This window comes from Falco cherrug, chromosome 1, assembly GCF_023634085.1.
Source record: "Falco cherrug isolate bFalChe1 chromosome 1, bFalChe1.pri, whole genome shotgun sequence".
Taxonomy (NCBI): Eukaryota; Metazoa; Chordata; class Aves; order Falconiformes; family Falconidae; genus Falco; species Falco cherrug.
The window spans coordinates 60,296,497-60,321,806 of NC_073697.1; the positions used below are offsets into that span (position 1 = coordinate 60,296,497).

Below are 25,310 nucleotides of genomic sequence, written 5' to 3' on the forward strand. Positions count from 1 at the left end.
TGTGTGATTTACATCAATAAACCGAATGCTGATATATAACCAGGTGAACCAAAGGTTCATATGCTGATTATTTTTAGACTATAAATGAAGCCAACACCGCTAACTCTGACACAGACACCGCCATTATTGACAGGTGAGATGAACTCTCCATCCCTCAAATTTCTTCATAGTTTGTGGACAGAATTTGAGAATAAAAATCACAACAGTCAGCAAGGTAAGTATAGGCACGGAAATACATAAATTACTCAAAAGACAGACAGATGCATCTGAAAAACAAGTCTTTTGAAGCTGGTTGCTGGCCTGCATTCCTGATTTAGGTGCCAGTAGTCCCAGCCTTGAGTCATCTTTCTTTTTTCCTGACTGTGCATGTAGTTTGATCTTAATTTCCACCTTAGCAAAGTTCTTTTGAAATATCTCCTTTTTTTCACCATTGCCAGAAATGTCAACAATATTGAGACTTCCTAAAAATTTATTTCTCAGAAATATCTGATGCCATAGTACATCATTTGCAATGCCCTAATTCACACAGCTTGAAGCAATAGTGTACACAGTTAGCCACAGCTGATGTTCTGCTCAATATACTACTGATCATTTATAGATTTTTGCCAAAGGGACTCTGCAATTGCAGGTTTTACTTCACTTTCCACTGTAAAAAAAACCCAACCAAAACTAGTTATGCAACCCTTGTTATTAATTAGCAAAAGTAGCAATGTTTTCAGATTAAGTTTGGCTATAAATGGAAAAATAGTGTGTATGTTGGGTTTTGGTTTTTTAAGTATTCCATCTGAAAGTTTGTATTTGAAGTAGTCAAAATTTACTGCATGTTGGAAAATATATAAAATTGAGAAAATATTTAATTTCAAGGATTAACAGCTGCTATAAACATAATCAGTAATGTGTGAACTTCTAAGGTGCTTAAGCAGCTTGGTCCATTTAAAGATCTGTTTTGTTGCCTATAGGAAAAGCATTTGAAAGTATCAAAACATCTGGAGTCTACAGAATAGAAAGTCTTGTAAAAACAAGTTTTTACTTATGTATATAGAATTTCTGAAACAGAAACACTGAAATAACAGCCTTTCTACTTTCTTGTATTTCTCATTCCAGTCCCAGATGAAACCGAAGAGTTATAAGTAGGAAAGAGGGTGCTACAAGGAATTATTACTTATTACTCAAAGTGAGAAAAATTGACTAGGCATTTTCAGTACATTTTCAATATAATTTAAATTTTAATGCAGTGCTACCCAAGCTCTTTACCTAATGTGTTATTAGCATAGTCAGTAGTAAAATAAACAGATTCTTTTTGTTCTGTGATATTTTGTAAAATATTTTAGTCTGTTTGTAATAATATAAACTGGAAAGAGTTAGGTTGTTGGTTATTTCCAAATAAATATCAAAAATAATATTTGTTTTGTTCTCTTACAGCAGACATGCAAATAAGGTATATTCAGTTTTTGAAGGCTTTCACACCTTACTTATGGCTTTGTCATTCATGAGTCTTATGCAATGTCATTTATCTGGTGAAGGGTAAGCAGAATTCTTCTTTAGGAAAAATAAGGGAAATTCTAATTACCTCTAGAACCAACTGACTTCAGTCGATAGGCCTGATTTAAATAATCATCTCCCTAATACATGCTCACTATTTCCAAAAAACCAGTATAACCGCTTGAGCTTCTGAGCTGTAAAGAGTTAAACAAAAGCCAAAACTGGTTAAAAGGCAACCACATTTCCATTCAGTCTAGCTTGTGCTCACGTACATGGAAGTGTCAGCAAACTGACTCCAGATAGCATGAAATGCCACCTAATATTTTTAGTATTAAATATAATGCTGTCTACAAAGAACATAACACTGAAGTCTGAGCAGGAAGAGAGGGACAGATTCGTATGCATATATACAGGTTATAAAGCATACATCAAAACCACGTTTATTTCATACCATCATCAGCACTGACATAATTGGCGGTTTTGACACTGAAGAAGAAAGCATAAAGCTTTGAGTTTTATTTCTGATTTTACAAGTTGTTAGCTGTAGCCACCATTTGTTGCACGTCTATTCCTCTGGTATAAAACTGGGGTCATTACACCTCTATGCCCTGAAGATTTTTTAATGACTTTGGGGTACTTTTTGATCTTGTACAGTACATAATTGCTAAATATGTACAAAACCCTATAATGTTGCATGGCTGCTTGACAGAGTATTTGCAGTTAGGTCCAAATAGTAGGGCCAGTTATAAGCAGTTTGCATATGTGGACATAATTTAAAGGATGTGGCCAAACATAAACATGAAAAAGAAATACCAAATAATACCACAGGTGATATCAATAAAGAAAATGCTTATTAAATATGTGTTACAGTTTGGGAATTATTTATGAACTTCAACAGGTAAAATAGCAACATCCTGACCAGACAACTCCATTGCTTTTACAGTACTGATTAGCATTGTGGCTTTTTTCTCAAAAATGTTTTTTTGACCTATTCCTCTCCCTTAATGAGCAAAAGAAAAGAAATCAACTGCACCAGGATAACACAAGAAAACATCACCAACAAAAATCAGTCATATATTGGAATACCAGGTGGCATTTTGATATTTCAAGGTATTTTTGAAGCTGTATTGGAAGTACAGTAACAAACTGTCAGTTGAAATAAATGACAAAGAAGCCAACAGAGATTCTATAAATCTATAGTGCTAAAAGCAGCATTCCCTAATGTTTACTACAATTTTTACTACAATTACACACATTTGAGTGTCTAACAGACAATCATAATAGATTTCACATACCAACACCAAAGTACATATAGTGTTCAGAAAGCATACGTAAACAGAAAAGACTAGAAAAACAACCTTAAAATATTCTGGAAGTATTTAGCCAAAATAAAAATTATCATCTCCAGTGAAATACTCCAGATAACCAAAATTTCCTGTCATACTTAAAGACATACAGTAAAGTCATCAAATTCCACTGACTTGAACAAACCCATTGGAATTCGTGTTTGTTAATCAAGACATCAAATAGATCAAATAGATTTTTACATCAAGTAACAAGTTAGTATCTAGAAGACGACTGAAGTGTAAGGGCCAGCTGCAATTCAACCAGGTACTTCGTGGGGTAGTTTCAAACATGTTTATTAGCATGACACAGAAAGCTGGACCGCTTTTCAGAAAGAGAAAATGTCCTGTTCAGAAAACAATAACAAAACAAAAACAAAAAATAACCTTTACATGGACATTCGTCAGGTCTGTAATCCTACACATTCCTAACGCCACAGTTGAAAAGTGTCTTTTATCACTTAGTTAAGTAACACCCTATTCCACAAAACAAATACAAGGAAATGAGAAAACAAGTAAATATTTACTTACCAGCCTTCTCCTTCTCTGAAATAACTGGCATAGCCTGAAAGAAAAAAATTCAGTAATATCACTATTAAAAAAATAAGAATATTAGTGAAACATTATAAAATCTTAAGGCAGATTTTATGAGTGTCCGGAAAGCCTGGAAAGAACCAAGGTCTCACTGTGTTAAGCGCTCCGGAGAGAAAAAAATACAGTTCTCATTTGAATGTCTTGTAATTTATTATGATGCTAATTACTGTTAAAAGAAAAAAAAAAAAAAAGACTAGCAAAGAAGGGAGGAGATGGAGTTAATAAGACATTCCAATGATCGCATTTTGAAATAATCATCCTAGAGTACATGCCCACAAAATTCCACAGGGAAATTACTAAATTCTGAAGGAGTGAAAACAAAACCTGTGTGGCTGAAGATGAGACTAAAATGCCAAATCTTCTGTAGAACTCAAATAGAGTTGTACCATTGACTCCATATAGTTAGGATCTGGGCTCAAATGTATGTTATTCTGTAACATACAACTTTCTTAATTTTTATACAGTTTTTCAGAGGCAAGTAAAGGAAATGTTTTCATACTTGCTGTAATTGTTTTTGGACTTGGATTTTTTTAATTTTTTATTTTTTAACAGATGTAAAATCTTTCATTTTATGCTTTTCTTTCAGACTAAAGCAGAAGAACTTTCTGAGTGAATTTTTCCTAAAATAAGTAGGTTATAGAGTGAATGAATAGTAAAATGAAATTCATATGACGCACATATAAATAGAATTAAAGAACGTGCAGATATGATAAAGGCAAGACAGGCTGGATGAGAAATTGGATTGGGTATGCAATGTGTGCAGAACTGCCGTGTGAGTTAAGGTATAAATATTACATCCCTTTCACTTATGTCTGTCTAGCCTTTGTTCAGCAGATTTTCCTGCTGCACATTTCACAGAAAAGGAAAGGGGAGTGATGGACAGAAAACAAACCAACCAGTTTCAGACATTCTATTGAGTTCCTGAAATAGACTTTGAAAATTTAATTTCAGCATATGATTTGTCCTGCTATATAAAATACTATTGTATAGCATTTCCTGGATAATATTTTCTACAAAATTTTAAATAGAACATGTCTTAGATAATATACATTAATAAATACCTTACAGATCGATAATAGCCATAAGAATTATTTTGTGATTCTTTGTTTCACCTATACTCTGACTAGTTAAATATCTGTTGCTTGAGTATGACATTCAAAACATTGTACCATCAGACTAGTATTATTCAAAACAACAGCGTCTTGCTTGAAAAGCCTTTTTCCTTGCTTTTTACAAATATTTGTTCAAAAGAACCATTTTTCTCCAGCAATGCTACAAAAACATTAACTTCCATAGACAAGAAAGTTAACATGCCAAAGAAACAACAAAATCGCAGAATGAATCAAGGTATCAGTTGCAAAGAAAGAAAAAGTATATCACGTATAGATTTCTTTTAAAAAATAATTGATAGAATTTTGAAAATCCATATATAATTTCCTTCTCTTTCCCAGACCTAAGTGGCTACACTGGCTAAGAAAAATAATAAAATAAGAAAGAATCCCCCAGATTCACTATTATTGTCTGTCTGAGAGGGAAATTTGTAAAGTGAGAAATTTGTAAAGAGAGAGAGTATGTAAGTTTTCCTAGAATAATTAGGAAAAGGGCCTGATATGGTGGTGACTACCTGTTAACCACCATTTTCACAGCTCCAGGTTCCCCATAGTGCATTATGTAAATACAGACATTTTTTTTTATTGCCTCACTTTTCTTCTTGATATCAGAATTAGCCTACTTTTTCAGGAAAACATGGTTCCATTTCTTCCATGTGTTTTTAAAATTGAAAGAATTATTTTTTTCTGATCTGGTCTTATTGATTAATTGCAAAAGAAAAAAAAAATTAGTATTTTCCAAGAACCAAATGTTTTCTCAAATTGATGTGAATCCAAGTAAAAAAAGAATAAAGAAATTACCTTTTAAAAACGCCCTTATAGTATCATCAAGTTAATGAAAGCAAAATCTTTTGTTTAGAACAGAAAGGGAAACTTTTTTTTTTCAAAGAATATCAATACTCTCCTCATTGTAAAGATTGCAAATACAGGAATGCTTTACTCAGAACATGGTACTGGGGCATACTTATAAATTTTGAATCCACTCTAACAAAGACATCTTGGATGATACTTTTAAATATGTCTGTTTTCTAAACAGCGTGTAAGTGTGCTGAATCAAGATGTAAAATGAGCTAAAAAATCTGTCAGGATGTTCTATTGCTGCTTAAGGGCTGAGAAAAAGAATCCTAAAATAACACAGCTAGAATATCTTAAAAATTTAAAATTAAGTAAACCACGAGTGAATCTTGTTCAACAAGATCTCAGACAGTCCTACTATTGGTTTAGTTTTTTGTCAATATAGCTACACATACTGCTTACATGCTGCCCGGTGGGAAAACATGATTGTTACTTATGAGAAATGCTCTCATCTTCAGTACAGTTTTGAATTCACTGGAGACCTTCCAATGAGTTCCATATGTTCCAAATGAACCGCATTCCCAGGAAGTGATTTAACATTTCTGGCAATGGAGCAATTAAACCGGATTTTCCTGCTTGGCCAGATGGGTTCACTGTAACTTTGCATTATTTCTCATTCCTCTTACAAAACTAAAGAACTAGACTAAGAATTTCCACATGATCAGGTCACGTGTTTTAAAAAAAGCAGGCACATGCCCTTTTTACACCCCTTCAGAGATTTCAACAAACACCCCCCAAAGTCAGGCTCCTCTCTATATTTTTAATGGTATGTGCTCTTAGGAGCACCAAGAAAAACAAGGGGGAGGGAAAAAAGAAAAAAAAAAAAGAGGAAATCAGGAAATCTGTATCAGACCATTACTGAAATATACTCAGGATTTTATTTTAAATTAGAGAATTCGATTTTTAACCTATGAAAATCTTACTGGAAATGTCATATTAAAAATTTTTGTATGCATGCTTACAGTACTGCAACTAATTTTCTGTATATATTCTGTCTGCAAATATGACATTAAAATGCATGTAAAATGCTATATTGGACACTTTTCTTCAAAGTTGCATTTGCCTTGCTTGGACAGAAAGGTTTACCAGTAATACTGGGTTAAATAACCACTGCTTTAGAATTTCATTAGAAATTAGACAGAAAAGTTGTCTTCTAGCAAGAAAGAAGATGGTGGAAAATTCTGATAAATCAGAACTTAAAATATTTTTTTGGTAGAAATTAAAAGTTTTGTTTGGCCAAAGTGAAAATAACTATTTTTTCCTGAGCTTTTAAGAATATTTTAACAGGAAAGAGAACTAAATGTGTAAACAAACAAACAAACAAACAAAAAAGCCCATGATTTCCAAAAGCAACCATTTGTTTTGGACATGTGCAGTTTTTTGCTGTGAAAAGAGGAAAGAAAGAATCTCCCCAAATTACTTTCCTTCCATTACAGTCAAAATTCACCTATTTCACCTCTGAGCTGGGCTAAAACATTAGGACTAGAGCTTTTCAGATTACAAGCAGTATAATCCATGGATGTGTGCAGTGTTTTAGTGATGAAAAGGGGAGGCACCATCTGCCAAAAGGACAGAGTGCATTTGGAAGCAGCAGTGAGGGTGCGCTGAGCTGCAAGACTGCCATTGTAAAAAGCTGAGGCACGCAGAGTTTGACTTGAACACAGCGTGGCTCTCCTTTAACTGTAGTGCAATGCTATATGTTTTTTTTTTAATACTGATTCCAAACCTGCAGATTCCAAACCAAAGCCATTATGAATAAAATTAGCTATCTTTTTGTTTCCTTGCACTCACATGACACTAACAGCTCTGTAACGACTGATTTGTTTGCAAAGAACTACACTAGATGTCAAAGGTTTGTATAAAGTGGCAAATTACTGTAGGGGAGCATGTAGCATACAATTTCTGAAATAAAGGTCTAGTGACATTATTTATTTTTGCAGTATCTCATGAACCAATTGGAGTCACTCTACATTTCAGTTTTCCAAACAAGACAGAGCATCTTTAATTTAAAGCCATTAAATCCACATTTTTTTCCCAGAATACTAGTTCTGCTTTTTTTTTTTTTTTTTTGATTGCAGAAGAAAAAGTGCATTTTGCATTATGTGAATCACATATCAATACTGCCATCCAGCCATGATGGATATTCTATAAAGCCCTTCCACCACAGACGGCTGTCAGCTATTCAGGCTTTTTTCAAGTATGCATTTGAATAGATGTGCTGGGAAATTTCTTTGCTAATGATCTGATACATCTTGATTTGCAAGCATTTATTTACAATTTTGCCTGTGAAGATAGGGTAAAGGGAAAACTCCAGTTCAAGCATTAGCATACTGGAACTTGACTAGAAAGGGAAAAAACAGCCTTCATAATAATTGTGAGCAGGTGACTTGCAATTGCTGAGCTCAAGTTGTTACAAATTCCCCACTTATTTTTGGAAGCATTTTAATGGTAATCACCTTTTATTCCTGCAATCAAAAATCACGTTCTAAATTCTCAGCTTAGTGGATGCTTCCTTTATGCAAAACAATGTTAGTAATAACTGTGTTTTTCACTGAAATGATTCAAGACCAAATCCACGTTCCTATTCTAAAACACTTTATATTGCATTAGAAGCAAAATAGACACCAACCTACAAATCTTTCAAACATAAAAATGAACGTTATATTTAGTTTTTAAATGGGATAATTGATTTTAAGGCCAGAAATAGCTATGTATACCATAATATATCTCTGTTGTCTCCTTTCTACTCAAATGATCAAAACACACAAAAATCTAAAAACCTCTAAAGAAAAGTGATCTACTGAGCTTCTGACAAGAAAGGAGGTAATAGCAACACAATATACAATTAGCAAGGAAGGACTAATGAACTGAATGATAGAGAAATCTACACCAGTAAACAAGAGCGATCTTGTACCTGAAAACTGAGGTCGACAATGCTTAGACAGAAAACAAATTTTAAGCATTATTTAATTTCTGATCCAACAGTGTACGTCCTGTATCATCTGGAGTCCTTAAATATACATTTTATTTTATTTTGAAGGTATGCTCTGGTTTTCCTAATTTGGATAAGTAGTAGTTAAAAATAACTGGGCTATTTTACAGAAGAAAAAAATCCGGGATCATTCATAGTTTGAAATTAGGAAAATACTGCAGTGCAGAACCAGAAATGTCCTCCATTGTATCTTCATTGCAACAAAACTTTAAATTAATATCTCTCTACTGGAAAGTTTTGATTTTTTGAAATCAAAGTATTTTCTGTTAATGGGTCAGATTAAGAGAGTAAACATATAGAAAACCTTTTTAGAAATAATAATTAATTTAAAGTAATCTTTTGGTATTAGCACTGAACTGAAATCAGAGCAATAATACAGAAGAAAAACAGAGAATGAATAGTTTATAATTCAGAATTATTTACAAAACATTATTTTATTAAACTTGTAAGTTTTAAAGTAGGTTTTCAGTTCTCCATGATTTTTATGATTTCATTATTTTAAAAATCTGGGTAAGGAAAGAAGAAAAAAAACCCCCAACAACCCACCGACTTTCAGGACAGACCATCTACAGAAGGGGAATTTAGCAAGGTCTTTCTTCTTTGTGGTCTTTCATTTTACTAAAGATTGCAATTACTTAAAGTAGAGCAGAAGGCAATTAAAATCCACCCAACAACAAAGCTACATCAATTAACTCAATTTTAAAAGGAAATTAATGTCACATTGAGAGGTCTTTGGCTAAGTTTATGAATTTAGTCTTAGTGGAAGTACAAAGCTGTACGCTTGCCTGCATATGTTCCAAACAGTTGTATGCTTCTCCCCAACTACTCTGTTTTCTGACTAGATATTTCTGTTTGCTTGAACCTCTTTATGCCACTGAGGTCATGCACAGAGACGCCTTCTCGTTAGTGCTGGATGGCTGGCAGTTCTCCTTCCATGAGGCACTTGCCAAGAGCCTGCACTTGGGGTGGTCTGGTAACTTCCTGCGTCTTCGTCATTCAGCTGGCAGAGAGTGACTTTTGTTGGATTGGAAGTGCAAAACAAAGATGCAGAATAACTGTCTTGTGCCCTGTTTGGTGTTATTAGAGACTTCCCATAGATCAGGGTAAGCTCCCAATGCTCTGAAATCTGTCGGGACCACATACAGCTGGTTTATATGACAGATAAGACAACAGCCTGTCTTCAGCTTGTCCATTAAGTAGAATTTGGCCATAATATAGAATTAAGTCCTTTCTCTTTAGGGATGCTAAAGTCTTCAGAGCAGCTGCTACAAGTTCCTACATACCAAGAGATACCATCACATATTTTGTTAAATGTAATTATGAGTTTTTAAAACTAGCAATTGTTAGACCTCATCTTATTTGCATATTAGGACTTGGAATGAAAACAAATGTGTAAAATAAACTTATTTTTGTTACTTCCCAGGAGTTCAGCAGATAAGGAACTCTGCTTCCACTTGAACTGCTCTTTAATTACTGGGGTGGACATACAGTGCTTGAAAAGAGAGGTCAGTTAAATTTTAGTTTAATGTTAAGGAACATTTGTATAGCTTTTGGTAACAACAAAACCTGTGCTTCCTCCAGTTCCACCAAACATATGTATCTCTTCCCAAAAGAAAACATAACTTGAATGTTAACACCAAAGCTGAGATCTGACACACTACCTCTAGAACTGGAGCAGCCCCAAGAGTGCTTATGCTTTTCATCAATCACCAGAGGTTCTATTAGGGTTCATTTACACACAGAGAGCTTTTTCCCAAGCTCAGAAGTCATTTGTTTAGCTAATGTTTATCTTATAAAAACCTTTTACAATAATAAACACATCAATAAATGCTAAAACACTGGCAAAGCTGAACTACTTCGGAACCAGAGGGCACCCAGCTCTATAAGGCAGCAGTAAAAGATAATTACAGACTCATGTTTCCCATTTGTTTCGGCATCATGTAACGTCTACAAATGTGATTTTGCCTTAAAGCCCTTAAATCTTGGGAATGCTTCTACATGGCTGACAGGAATCCCAGGTGATTTCAGTCTTTTCTCATCTCCTTGCATATAGAACTTGCAACCTTAGAATAAGTCCATATTTCATGTAAATAAAAAAGTCTTTCAATCACGTGATGACAGAAAGTAAAATTTGTTACATGATTCAAAGTTACCAACTACCTTTGAGCACCTACTTGCAGAGTAAAAGGGGAAAATATAACAAAAAAAAAAATTATACCATTCCTGTCTTTCCCTAGTCACCTCAAAGAAAACAGAGGACCCCTTTACTCTTCATCTTAAAAAAAGCAAGTCACTTACTAATTTTGAAGGGTACAGATGTGAAAATCAGGAAGCTCATCCATCGCTGCAAGTACCAGAGTCTATTGTAATAGAGAAGCTGGATGTTCATGAGCTAACTGAGAAAAATGTTAGCAATACAAATCATCAGATATGGAATTGAGCAATCTGATTCTAATGATCTTTCTGTGAGGTCAGCCCAAATCCAATGGTTGATTGCTGCCTACATTTTTGAATTCCACTAATGTTCATCTCCTGGATTCAGATCTCACTGAGATTACCAACAATAAAATCATATTTGAATTTCTTGAATATCATTGTATGCAAAAGATTGGTGTTTAAGCTGGTCAACAAAGACCTCGCTGTGTTCAGCTTTATGTTCTGAAAAGAAAATCAGGTGTAGAGCATTGCAGCAATTTATTGACACCTGCTGGGAAAGCAGCAATTATTGACACCTACTAACACTGATTCTGTGTGTTTGTTCTTTTGAATCTCTGTAGGTAATCCCAGCTGGCTACTCCTCCCATCGTTAGCAGCAGCAAGCTGCTACAATAGTTGAGTTCTCGCTGTCTCTCTCTCTTTCAATATAAAAAAGCAAACCCTGAGAAACTAGTTTTTAAAATACGGTATGTATGTTTTGGCTCAAATCTTTGTGCTCACAGTCTCGTGTATTCGGTCACTGATATTACATTTGTTGGACCACGTGGGAAAAGATCAAAAGCAGATCCTTAGGGAGGCTCTTGATTTTGAGCTTTATTCCAGGCATAGAAGAATAAATTATTAAAAAACTACACATCTTCCGTGATGATGAAACCTCTACTTTCTGCAGAACATCATAGTTTGTTGCTCAGAAAGATGAAGAGTCACATAATAGTGATGCTAATCATGAGGTGGAGAGATGGAGGCAGGTAGCATGCCAGACAGAACCAGTGACAGGTTTGGAAAAGTCAGTGGGGTGTTTCATTGTGGAAAAAAGTGTATCTAACTCTGGAAGGTAGCATGGGTGAACATAATAGAGTAAGTGCCAAATTAATGCATTTCATTAAATTATTACCAAGTCAGTAGCTGAATGTGATAATTTCATTTCTTCTTGGTTTACTAAAACATAGAGGAATATAGATCAACTTAAACCGCATTATTTGCTTTTAAAAGGAGAAAGCAAATGGCAAGGAGTAGAAGCACACACAAAGACAGTGGCTTTGCCTTGGGTAGCAGGAAGAGGTAGAAAGGAGAGGAATAAACACTAAAGTATGCTAACTGGATTTCCTTTGCTTATTTGACCATATTTTTGGAATATCTGTTCATGCTCCAACATAGGTCCATAGTGAGCGTGAACTTAAAAATCAAACACCATTACTGTGACCTTACTAAGTTAGTAAGATCACCCAATAGAAAGACAGCTGAAATGAAATGAGTTCGAGTGCTCTCTGCATAAGTAGTGTGCTGACCTTTAAGCACTTGTCAAGGCTGTGGGTGACAGAGGCAGTAAGACAAGAAGACATCTTTTGAATGAAAAAGTAAGAAAACTTGTATTTTAGTTCATTCAAGAACATCTGTTTCCTCCAAGGTGATTTAAAAAAAATATTGGAAAGATATTGGTTATATGAAATCAACTCCCTTTTTTTCCGAAAGACACAATAAATAGATAAAAATATTCAGCAAGCAAAAATGAGAAGTTTCTTTATCACTGGGAAAAGAAACGTGAGCTTTGTTTCTTAGAAGGGCCTAAGGAAATGATGCAAAGTAGACTTTTTTTTAATCCAAACACAATGAATGTTCTAAAAAATACCCCAAGTCCCCAAAAAACCTCTTCGGAAAATGGAACATTCATCTGCACAACTGTTTTATGCTAAAATACTCTTTATGTTAAAATATCCCTTTGTTGTTTGAGACCCCCACCCAACTGTAAGCATTTTTACTTTAATATCTAAGTTCTGGTCACACTGAGTATCAAATTTCCTTTGCTCATATAACCAAAACCTTGGTTCCTCTGGTACAATTAGTAAACCGGAGAAATACATCTTACATTTGCCATACAGTTTCTCCAGCTGAAAGTATTACCAGTAAGAGTGTTACTCCAGGTTTGTGATATGACCAATTCCTACTACATTTCTTTAGGATCTTGCAACACCTTGCTTAACTTGGTAATATCTGAGCTGACATTTCATAGTACGTACTTACATGGACAGACATCAGCACAGACAACACACATGCTACAAATCTTCAATCTTTGTGCAGTTAATCCCATTTCATTCCCAGATACTATCTGTCAAGCTAGTATCTTTGATGTCATAAAAATCCAGAAACCAATAGAAGTACTCATACATCTGTGTAGTTTTGCTCATGCTGCCAACATATTTTAAAAGCCTGGGAAGAAGGAGGCCTGTTTTGCAGCTGACTGCAAGGGATTCTGGGTTCCATTCACCACCTTAAAGTTCAGCCATATATGCTGCAGGTTAAAGTCAGGATGAGCTTATTGCATGGTTAAGATGACAGACTAGGTTTTACTTTTCTTAGAGTAAGACCACTGGAGATAGTAATGATCTGGTATTAGAACAAGAATACTAGCTGGACAATCTTTGTTCCAGTTACAAATATTACAAACACCTAATTTTTCTTATCTTTAAAATGTAAACAATAATGCTTTGCCATTAAATGGGATGCCTGGGGGCCTTCAAGTGCCTAGAAAAAAGTATTCTGCACAGTATTCTGATTGTTTTATGATAGGCTTTTCTACATAATATGTATAAAAGTTTAGTATATTACAAGATTAAAACAAATTAAACCAATTAATCTTAACTTTTGAACATATACACACTTTTTTTCTTACAATTACTAAGGTTTTTTTACTGTAAATCATCTAGCATGCTATTTATTTTGGGAGTTTGCATTCTGATATAAAAATATTTTCCAGTAAGAAGTTCTGTATTTTAGATCATTTCTTTCTAAGATTTGGATTGTTGGAATCAGTAGGTGTTAAATTAGAAACAGGTTCTTACATCATAAAAATGACACTGCATATTTTATCTTAATTAACAGGTATAATAATTATCTGTTCAAACAATGGTTAACTATAGTGGGTGAAAGATATGCTCTCTCTGAAAAACCTTTATTTTGTAAACTCTTTTCATGGGACACTTAAAAATTGCAGATATTCAATACTGACATTAATTTACCTCAGATGAGTTCCAAACATTATTTTCTATAGATGATACATTTCTAATTCATTTTAAAAATATCATTACTGATACAAAACAGAATTCTGCTAAATTCAGTAGGAACTTTGTTAATTACTCCAGTAAGCAAAGGCTCAAATTGATCTCTCTCTCTCATAATTTTGACTATGCTGCGTCCATTTCTTTGTTAAAGACACAGTTCTGTGTGTGCATATATGGGTATGCATAAATATAATAAAGTCTAGTATTAAAAGCCAGGATTTATATAAAATCATTTACTAATTGCTATATTTACTATGAAGACAGCCCTTTTAAGCTCCTTCTTTTTTCAGAAGTTCTAAAATTGGTCTTCTTTCAGGATCACTTTATTTAGTTAGCTAGTTCTGAATTTTATTTTTGGTTTCTTCAGGCACTAAGCAAGAAGTATCTCATCAATGTCTGTGTTCCCACGCTATTCCCACGAAAATCTCACTCAGACTTGCAGGCAGATACACTGCAGATCCTGAGAGTAGTAAGCAGGTCAAATTCTGTCAAGTTCTGGGCATTCTCTCTGTTTCCCCAGGATCATGCCCTAATAGTAAAGTTTCTTTCTGAATTGTTCCAACTTTCCCAAACTTTGTGTGGCATATTACAAAAATGTAGTTCACAATTTCTAAACTTTCAAAACTTTCCAAAGGGCAAAAGCACACAAAAGTCATACCAATACCAGTCCCCTGAGGAGAGTTTGAATTATTCCATGTTTTAGTTAAAAGAGACTATTACAAGTATGAAACATTTTCTGAAAAAAAAAACCCACTTTTGACTGAATCTTACGTTCACACTCAACTCTCCTAGAACCAGTATTTCACAAGCATTTAAAAGTATTCCTGACCATTAATGATGGTGCAAAGAACTCTAAAAAGCCACAAATCCTGTTTCACCACATGAAAAGAATAGGTGTTTTTTTGAAAGCAGATAGCCTGCAGACTGTCAGAGTAGATTTCTGGCAAAGTAGCTGTATTTCATATGAAAAACAATTTGTGAAAGGCATCATATGAGTAGGATAAACATAAAATTTGAAATCCACCCACATTAGTCCCTAGTTTTGTATGTAAATTTAAATTACAGAGCTGCCACAGGAAGGCTAGATGGCTTTTTTAAAAAAGCAATTTCTTTCTTGTGTCTTGGCAGTGAAGTAAGCAGAAATATGGCTTAATGAAAATAAAATACCCAACCAACAAAGAAAACAACATTGTACCAGTCCTTCTACATAGTGCCTGTTTTTCATTGAAAAGAATAGAAGAATGCTGTACTCTTGACCACCCATACACTTTAGACCTTTCAAACTCAATATTTGTGTACTGAACTCAAAGGGGAAGGAGTAGTCTGTGTATGAAGCAAGTTGCAAAAACTTGCTATGTCTCTAAAGACAGAATTATAGAATGAAAATTCTATTTTATATTTGCCTGTTTTGATATAAGCATAAATGCGGTGAGAGCAGTGGAAGGTACTTAGCACCTTGCAGCTGCTGAAACATAAAAACCTTTAGTAGTTAGTATCAAAGAGTGAGAGAAAGAAATAAGCCAACCTGCAGATAAATTAGATCAAGATTTATCAGTCTGCCTTTTTTATGCTCATTTCTCCATTATTTTGTACTTCTAGTCTAGTCAAAATCTAGACCATTCTGATTTACTTTTCATAGGCAAATCCTACTCCCTGACAGTTGGGCTTAGCATGATTTAGAAACAAGGGAGCAGCCAGAAGTGAGGACCCAGTAGGCTAGGGATCAACCTGATTTGCCTTCCCAGATATAATTGCTGGCTACATGGACCAGAAGAAAACAGTGACTATAACATACCTTTGTAAGATTTCACATGCTGTCTCACAAAGCAGTCTCATCTGGAAGCTGAGGAAGTATGAGCTGGAAAAGCAGTGAGTTGAAAAATGGCTGGACTGACATCATTCAGAACTGCCAAACCCTTAAAACTGACACTTTCAGCTAAGGTATCTAGTTCAAAACCATCTTCTCTCTTAGAGTTTTTAGAATGAAGACAGAACTAATTTGCTCTGAGTTCCTCATGGCACCTGGATGCATCTTTTAGATGCAGTACAAATTGGTTGAGAAGGTAATGCCAAACATTGCTGAACACAGAAGAGCAGCTCTGCACTCAGTCTGAGGAAAAGATGAAATTCTGTGAAAACTGGAATCAATGAGATTTCAGGGAGTCCCCAAAATGACAAAGGCTTGGGTTGCTGACACACAGGGAACTTGTGGCAGCTGAAATAGCTCCTGTTATGTGTACTAAACTTGGTTTATGGAACTGCAAAGTGTAAGAATTTCTTGTGAAAGCATCAAAGGCATACATTGAAAGTTGAAACCCAAGCAGGAAAAAGATGCTGGCTTAAAGCATACCCTTACAGATGCTGCAGATATATGGCAGATTGTCTTGAAGTACTTTCTACAGACATCAATAAAACAAATAATGGCAGCAGAAGGAGATGGTGTTGCCATAAGTAATAATAAGAAATGTTCATGGATTTCCAAGTGGTCTGAGCAAACTCAATCTATGTTTGTGAGAATGTGACAGCATTTACAAGTCCACATAGCTTCAAAGCTACATTTGAACAGGACAAAATAATCCAAACTTTCAGCTTAGTAAACACCACACAGAATACCACATATTTTGGCACTCGCTCTCCTGATTGGTATATGTCTTATGAAACCTGGATATTACTGACTCGCCATAACCCAATGCAGTCCTGAAATACTAGCACTAGAAGCATCCACTTAACTAGTTCTAGAGAAAACAGAAACTTTTTTGTGTATGCATAAGAACAAACCTGGCATAAAAAAAAATACACTGCAGCAAGTTTCCTGAATTTTTTTCTCTTATGCTGAAAATTCCACAAATAAGTTATTAGGAAGGTGAGGCTAAGGGAAATATGACACAAGATACTGCTTTAGTACTTCATTACTATAAAGTGCACTTGCAGATAGCCTCTATCTGCAAGAGCTCTGTTTTTTTCATATGAAACTGTGTGAAAGCTGCAGCAGCTACAGATTTCTGGCTGCTGTTGAAAATCTCAGTGTTCTGATAGAAGTTATGTTCTGTTAAGACTATCACTAATTACAAAGTACTGAAAATTATTACTTGCTATTATTTGTATTTCTTATACAAGTTGTTTAACATACTTAAAGTATTCTGGGAGTTAAAGAATTTCAATAATGTAATTATCTTTTCTCCTAGGTTTTCTTTTTTGGCCTTGGTTTTTTTTCTCTTTCTTGTAAGACAGCCTAAAATTATAAAGGAGACAAAATGTTCAGGAGAGATTCAGGCTGTAGGTCATAAGTATTGAGCAGTGGTTTAATTTAGTAAATTAACTTAAATAAGCCAGATAGAAAAAAAGCCATATTTTGTTTGGACATTATGATAAAGGGAAAAAAATCAACGTTTTTGTCAGTTGTGTCTGCAAAGTTCTCTTGAAGACTGATTTAATACTGAGAGTATATGCTAAACACCAGAGAAGAGGGTCTCCATAACGTCAGTGGTCCTCTCTGCTCTGTATCCTATTTCCATTTGTGATGTTTCAGAAAAAAGCATAGCTGGTCTTTTGTACTCCGAAAACCCTTGTCAAGCCACAGATAATCATTCTGTTCTGATGTCTAGAGGTAATCAAATAAAGTGTGGGGTTTTATTTTAGTTCTTATTTTGCTGAAAAACTAAAGCAAGAAAGTTGCAGGGACACCAATTCAGAACAAGTCTTGATCTGCCCATAATCTAGGAAAGAAATGATTTTGCATCGGAACTATCCGAACAAGAGACACCTCTGCAACCATGTCACACCTTTCCAAAGGCAGGCGGGAAGGATGGATCCAACCTTCTTGCTAAAGCATTTACATAATTTGTTTTAAAAACTGAAAATTAATCCAATCTGTGACCTTTTCTAGTAAGCCATATAAAAATTAACTACCCTTTTGCTATGAAAGTGGATGTTATTGCAAGGTTGAAATTTAATTGCGTTCTATAGAAAATGAATCTTCTTACACCTTTGCTGGCAAGACTTAAAAGCTATCCATTCTTAGATATCTTTTCCACACTCCTACATACAGTTATCAAACCACTCATTATCCTTTGGGCTGATTCCTAACTACTTAGCAGAAATGGAAAATATGCTATGGAAGTATTCACTTCTCATGAAATGATAAAATTAACCCCAATTCCATTTATGATTATTTATTTAATTTGTATTACCTGTAGATAAATGAACTTTTCCCAGAGTAATCACTCAGCATAGTTCCTTGTAAATCACATAACAATGTTACAGCTTTAGTGCAGGAATCTCAGTAATTAAACTTGAGAGAAGTCAATGGGAAGCCTTCCTTGACTTTGGCAAGCATTGAATTTCGTCCCCAATCACTAAAGACTATCTTTTCCCCTGATCTTTTCTAACTTCAAGTGCTAAGGCAATTGATGTTGCTTTGGTTAATTCAACTTCACCTTCATTAGTGGCTTTACTTGCCCAGTATTTTACAAACTGTTATGGAAATAAAGTTTGAAAGAGTTGATACCCGGGAACTGACTGAATGTACCCATTCAAGTAAGGATCATATCTTGCCTGTGTCATGTTGTATCTCATGGGGGAAGGAGGTGAGCTGTTGATCTGCCTCATGCTTAGAAAGCCTTCTATCATCTAATTCAGAAATCCAATGGTAAGACAAAGCCCATGCCCTGCTGCCATCTATAGAAAGGTGTCAGCAAACAATTATCTTCTACTCCTCCCTGAGTAATAAGAGTAAATTGGAAGGGGATAAGGCTTTTGATTTGTCCTATAGTGTTTCATTAGAGGAGCCATGTTAAAAAAAAATCTTGAATCTCTGTTTAAAATGCCTTCTAACATGATGCAGCTTATGATAACCAATTTATTTGCTATTTGACTCAGTACGGTAATGCTTAAAAATAATTTTCTCAAAGTAATTTAAGATCTTATTACATGGAATTGTTACGTATGTGATATGTAGACTTTGTGATGAAGAACTTACCTATTACTTATAAATGAAATTACTAAAATCTTTTAAAATTCCTTCAGTCCAAAATAAAATAGGCGGAAAATAATAAATGGGAATACTAGAATTCAATACTTTGCTAGTCTCTCTCATTTGGATGAATTCATCCTGCAGGTGAAGAACACAGCTCTTTAACACAGTGGGATCAGTACAGTTTTAATGAACAGCTGATTGGGCCAAGACTTGGGAGAGTCACAAGTGGAACTGGTATAATTTTCCTCATGTACCGCCTTTTAATGGAAGGACAACTGCACTATTTGAGAAAACACTTGCCCAGCTGAGTGAGAGTCAGTTCCAGAGTATTCAGAATCTGACAGTCAGCGCAGGTCTGTTTGACACAGCGGTGGAAATAGCAATGCTTGGTAAAAACCAGAGCTCCCACTGCTGAACTTTGTAGCTGACCTACACAGACGCTTGCAACAGTGGGAACTTCTTACATGCACATACACAGCCCATGAGATAAAAACATAGTAACAGAGTAATTACTAGTTTGAGGAGTTGAACTACTAGAACTTCAGTGAAAACAATAAGGAGAGATTTAGTAGCTTGTATGGCTTCTGTGGGAACTTCAGATAACCACACAGAACTCAACGGGAATTAGGAAAGAATTTCCCATGCATTTTATGGAAGAAGTTGCATTTTCCACTTGAATTCACACAGGATGGTGATTTACTGGTTGGAAGAACTGAGTCCATTTCTCATTTCGGAAGGTGATACTGATAGTGTTCTTTGGGTAGAATTGGCTTATAATACTGTCAGACCACAAGACAACAGGGAATGCAAAAACATGACAGGTTTTTCCAGTAAATCTTAAAAATTATTTGCTAGTAGATGAAAATGACGTGTGGTTTTTGAAGAAGATAACAGTATAATTTATTCACATAGATTAATGATAAAAAGCCACTCTTTAATAGCTAGGAGAGAGAACTTTTAAAAAGAAAAATCAAACTAGACAAAAATACATGCAGGCTTTTTATTTATTTAAATTCCTCAGTCCATTTTGTATCAATAAAAATAGTCTTGTATTTAAAATTCCTACTTGATTCTTCACTTACACTTTCTTATTATAGTTATGTATTGTGTGTGTTCCTAAAATGATACCTTTACTATGTAATTTCCATACTTCAAAATACAAATTACTCATTATATTTACTGTCTGAAGTTGTTTCCATCTTCATTTGCAGGGATAGTCAACATCCACCTATATCAGATGGAAATTGCCAGTCATCATCTTCATATTTTACCTAACACAGTCCAAATCAGTATCTTCATCACTATTCTTACACCCCCAGCTTCTGTTCTTTACTCTGACAGAGATTCTGACCCCACTGATTTGTTTCTCCCAGTGTGCCGTCTTTCCTGGATGACAAACAGGCTCATAGATCCCTTGTCCACTGGCTTATTCATGTCTTTCTCTATCGCTATAGAACGAATTCTCAAACACAGTTTACCGAGTACAGTCAACCATTCAGATTTCTCTGAACTATTATCTCCTCGAAGACTTATGTGTCCCTTCCCATGTCAAATGCTGTCCCTAGCTCATTGTTATTTGAAGAGAAGTTAATGAAAAAATGTTTTAAAAAATGTTTTAATCACTAATAATTCCATAACTTTTTTTGTCTGTCTCCTAGTGTCAACTGTTTTACCTTGGTCTTTAGGCTGAAAACTTCTTAAAGTAGGACTGTTACTGAAATTAAACAGCATACTTGTAACAATTTAAAAAATAAGTATAATGGTGATATTGGTGGCCTGCTTGTATTTTTGCTTTCATTCTCATCAAGATCAGACATGCTTACACTTCACAAACCTATTTTTAAGTGGTGACAACATTATTTGTATTACTGAAGAACTCAAAAGCCACAGACTTGGACCACAACCTCATTGTGCAAGATCCTGTACAAACAGGGCAGAAGAATTACCCATACATCAGAAGGAATGTAACCCAGTATAAGGCAAGAATCTTCATGCAGACTGATGTGGGACTAGAAGAAAATTATCATTTCTGTCATATAAATAATGTTTTAAGTAGTCTGGGAACACTGAGATCCTGACTGATACTGAACTTTTTCAGATACCCAGCAAAAGAATACATTACAGAAAGCACTTGAACAGTCAGAGAGATAACTTTGCTGATGTATGTGGGAAGAGTCTTTTTGAGGAAAAGCATGAAGGAATACAGTTTCCCATATTCCAGCTTTACCTGCAGTTGTGAATGTTATCCTGTGAGTAGTTTTCTGAAGCATCTACGATCTCATAACCCTAAACATATACAGAATCTAGAATATTTTTGATCTAGAATATTTTGTCTTTTAGAAGTACAGTGGTGCTTACAGATTCTTTTCAAAGGTAGGTTAATTTCCCTTTTTGATATCACTAAGTGATAGCAATGACCAGATTTTCTTCATGAACTGTTTTGTCTTTTCGTTTGTAGCGAATCATGAACTGTCATTATCCTTTCCTTTTCCCCACTTCCAGCTTCCTGTCAAAGAGGATAATCAAGTTCTGAAGATTACCAAACACTCAGCTCCTGCAGCACACAGCTGCTCCAGAGGCCATTATGCCCTCACACCTCCTTTGCCTTTTGCCTCTCTCATATATAAGAAGATTACAAGAAACAATGACCATTCTGAAACTTTTGAAGACAGTGAAAGAATTTTCAAAACATTTTTATGCATTTTGTGTGCTGAATGGACTATACTCAAATGCCTCTAGCTTGTAGGGATGAGACATTTTCTAAAGTTCTATCATTGTCATAAAGATTACATTTGTAAAAATTTGTGAGCTGCCCAAATGTATGATAGAGCCCATAAAAATATTCATTAAGGATTTTATTATTCCATGAATGGCATCATTGTTAAATTAATATTCCTTAGTAGCTACTACTTTATACAAGTCACAGACCACCAGACAGAAGCATGTTTTTGTTCATGCATGCTCACATGCTGATTTTTTTTGCAAGGTTAGGGTCTGAAATGCCGTTTATTTCCCTACAATCTTTCACACTATTACTTCACAGCAGTTTAGCATACTCATTGCAATGTGGTCATTAAAGGTAATAGTAATAGTCAAAGGAGACTTAACAGGAAAAGAACATTTCTTGACAATGCTATCACTGTGACAAAAAAATGATTTAAAACTTAAACTGTGTAAGTACACTAAGTGTAAGTACAGTGTACTTACACTAATTTCAATCAATGATAAAACACGGTACTGAAAGCATAAAAGGTATGCTAACTGGAAGGAATCTTTTGCCTGTGCTATGATTAACTCCACCTACACCATTTGCAAGAGATTAAGGAAGTTTAGAATTAGAGAACACATGTGTTACACAAGGATAGCAGTCCAAAAGAGCACACTGACAGGCAGACACCCATGAAATGCTGCCTTGAAATTCCTGTATCCCAGCTTTCACTCCACCCTACTTGTAGCCTGGACAGCAGCAGCAGGAGATCTGATCGGACTCACGTTCTGCAGGGCCCTGCAGCAGGACCACTGATGACCCCAAGTGATTAAGGGTCAACAAACTTCAGCCTGAAGCAACCGTTCTATGAACTTTGGCACATTCTGAGTTGGCTCCTGCTGGTTTGTTGCCTTTGGCCCTTATCTTGCAGTTTAGCAAGGATTGTGAAATTCTGAATAAAGTTACAAGACAGATAGGTTTTGCTTCAGTGATTCAAGGTCTCACTCTTCAAATGTTCTCAGTCCTTAAAATTCCTTTGGCAAATAATCTCATCTATCAGCTAAACGTTTTCCAATAGGTGTGTCGAAGGACGCACCCCCCCCCCCCCCAAAAAAAAACCAACAACCCAACAACAACAAAAACAAACAAAAACAAACCCAAAACCCCACCAAAAACCCCCGAGATGTAAAAAAAGAAAATATCTGTATAAATATGATGTGGGGTAGGGAAAAATTATCAGAGATTCTCTGTTGTAGCACTTTGGTGTGAAAAACTACCTGCATTCTATGTGTGTATAAACAGCCCATAACTGAGAAAACTCTTTGTATTTTTTTCAGATGGCTGAAGAGAAGAACTACTTCAGAAAAGTGCAAATACCTTTGGAACATGAAAAGGAAGAGGAAAAGAGGAGCAGCCCAGTTTCAAAAGTACTTGTAAGGCTAACCTCATTGACTCCCACATGCCCAAGTTGCCTACAAAAGAGGACTTTTGTAAATTAGTAACGGTAATTGTAAAGTCAATTAGACTGCTGAAAATTTTGCTGTGAATTTTGCTTTCAAGGAAGAACTTAGGCCTTTGGCAGAAATTATGTTCTTCCTCCTTAAAAGTACAAGGAGGAGAACACATAACTCCCTGGTGTCCTTTTTCTTGGCAAAGTTTTTTCTGCCATTGTGGTGGCCTCAGTGCTGTAATGGAATACTTAATGAAATAAAGATCTTCAGTGATAGGTAATCATAGGTAGATATGTAAATAAAAAGAGTACAGAAGACATAAAATAAAATATTAGGCTTGTCAATATTTCTTGGAAAAAGGCAACTCCAAATGAGAAAAGATCTCATTCAAATATTTAATGAGACCTGTGACATCTTTCAGCATATTTTGAGATGTAAACCTAATCAGATTCAGCTAAATTGTCCTGGTGCTTCTCCCCTGATCTTTACCTGTAAGAAGGTAGTTCCTACTTGTAGTATGTATTTAAACATCCATTCTCCCTTCCTTCTCTCCCTACCCTTCTTCTGAGCAGTCAGGACCAAGTAACAAAATAATCATAGGAAGAATTTTGTTCTTCTGCCTTCCTGCTTCCTTAGCTGGGGTAATTCCTGGAGAATTTATCATTCTAGTAAGGAGCTGTAGAAGAGCACTCAGGTTAAGGTTTTCAGTGTCTACAGTCAGATTATTGAGTACATAGGCAGGTTATCACCAAGACATTTTCAAAAGTAATTCAGAAGTGTAAAACTTAGTAAAAACTGTTCAGCTACAGGGCTAATACAAGTAGATACAGCAACAGGGCTTCCTTTCCTGGACACCATCTTAGTCCTGGAGGTCACATAAGATGCAATTCACAGCATCTGGTGGCAGGTAGGTCCTTTGTATTTGTTCAGCTCAGCAGCTGTCTACTTCTGCCTTTAAACATCTAATTTTTTTTTAATTGTCCTTCTAGTAATTTTCAGAAATTATTGATTAGTGGCTCCATTAAGAAAACAATTTTGGACAATTAGATGTCTTCTTGAAGTGTAGAATGGCTTCTAGGTACCCAGATACTCTGAATTTTTTAAAATAAATCTTATATCTCTATCTTTACTTAACATAAATCCTATGTGCTCTGTTTTCCCCTTCTTACAATTTTTGTATTTCCAAGAGATTATCCGCAGGATGCACTAAACAATGTGGGAAGCCTGTTAAAGACTTTTTTTCCTCTCCTAAGAATACAGAGGTCTCAAAACACCCTGAAATCCCTAAGCATGTCGAAACATCACTCAGCATTGGCAACAGCAAAATTGGATCTTTCTTGAACTGCTTTTGTATTGGCAAAGCAGCAAAAGAAGAATTAGAAAAATTGCACGTGACTTGTAGCAAAGTTCCACAACGAGCCAACATAGTTCAGCTTTAACAGTTTGGAAGCTGGATATAAAATTAGCTATATTACTCTGTTTTATTTTTACTATCTGCCCTATGCCTATCACCTCACTAATTCTCCAATGAGGTCTGAATTGCTGGACTTTTTGCTCATTCAACATATCAACCATGTGAATTTATTGTGAAAAAATCTCATTGTTTCTGTTCAGCTGAAAGGTCTATACTTAATTACACTTTTTCCTAGATAAACCTGACAATTGCAGCAAAGGCTGAATTTTAAATATCTTAAAGTTCCTTCAGGCTTTCAAGGAGATGTATCTTGACCAATCCAATCATTTAAGGTGCTTCAAAATTAATCACATTTTAAAGAAACAGTATAGTTAATCCCACATTTATCTAATCTTACACTTATTCACCAATACTCGTAAACTGTGTTGAACACTCCTAAGGCTATTCTACTGCAACATGAAATATGCTGGACTGAGAGTATACAAATTTGTAAAGAGAGTGCAAGGATTCTGCAGCATCATGGACTGTTGAGACATTAATTCCATCATCTGCTCCTCTCCTTTCTCTGAAATGAAACTCTAATCAGTTTTCACACTGAAGTCTTCACTCTCAATGGCTTATATTTCCTCACTGGCCGCCTCTCATATGGGGTTTTTGTTCACCTGACAGACTGCTATGGAAGAATAAACTTCCCAGTCTAGTGCCATTCACGCACAGACAACATTGTCTCTCAGAGTGTTAACCCAAAATTTCAGAGTTACTTTGGAAGACCAAAGGATCACTTTCCATCTTGAGCAGTACCCTGTTTGCCTTTCTGTATTCTGCATGGCAGTAAGTTAACTATTAATCTTTACGTAATGTGTGCAATATTATTTAATATACAATAATCATAT

At 35.2% G+C, this 25,310-nt stretch overlaps 1 protein-coding gene and 1 long non-coding RNA gene across 2 annotated transcripts in view; one reads left to right on the plus strand and one right to left on the minus strand.

The window, feature by feature from the left end:
• On the plus strand, positions 1–24,084 carry LOC114014260 (uncharacterized). The gene is made up of 7 exons (XR_003557690.2): positions 1–214; positions 1,105–1,174; positions 1,423–1,524; positions 9,799–9,880; positions 11,153–11,278; positions 20,057–21,094; positions 22,890–24,084. It is a non-coding gene; the product is annotated as an uncharacterized LOC114014260 (long non-coding RNA).
• DLC1 (DLC1 Rho GTPase activating protein) overlaps positions 1–25,310 on the minus strand; it is a 230,751-nt gene that overhangs the window by 129,551 nt on the left and 75,890 nt on the right. The window contains exon 5 of the mRNA XM_005433612.4: positions 3,357–3,390. Coding sequence (XP_005433669.1) covers positions 3,357–3,390 — 34 coding nt within the window. The remainder of the gene's footprint in view (positions 1–3,356; positions 3,391–25,310) is intronic.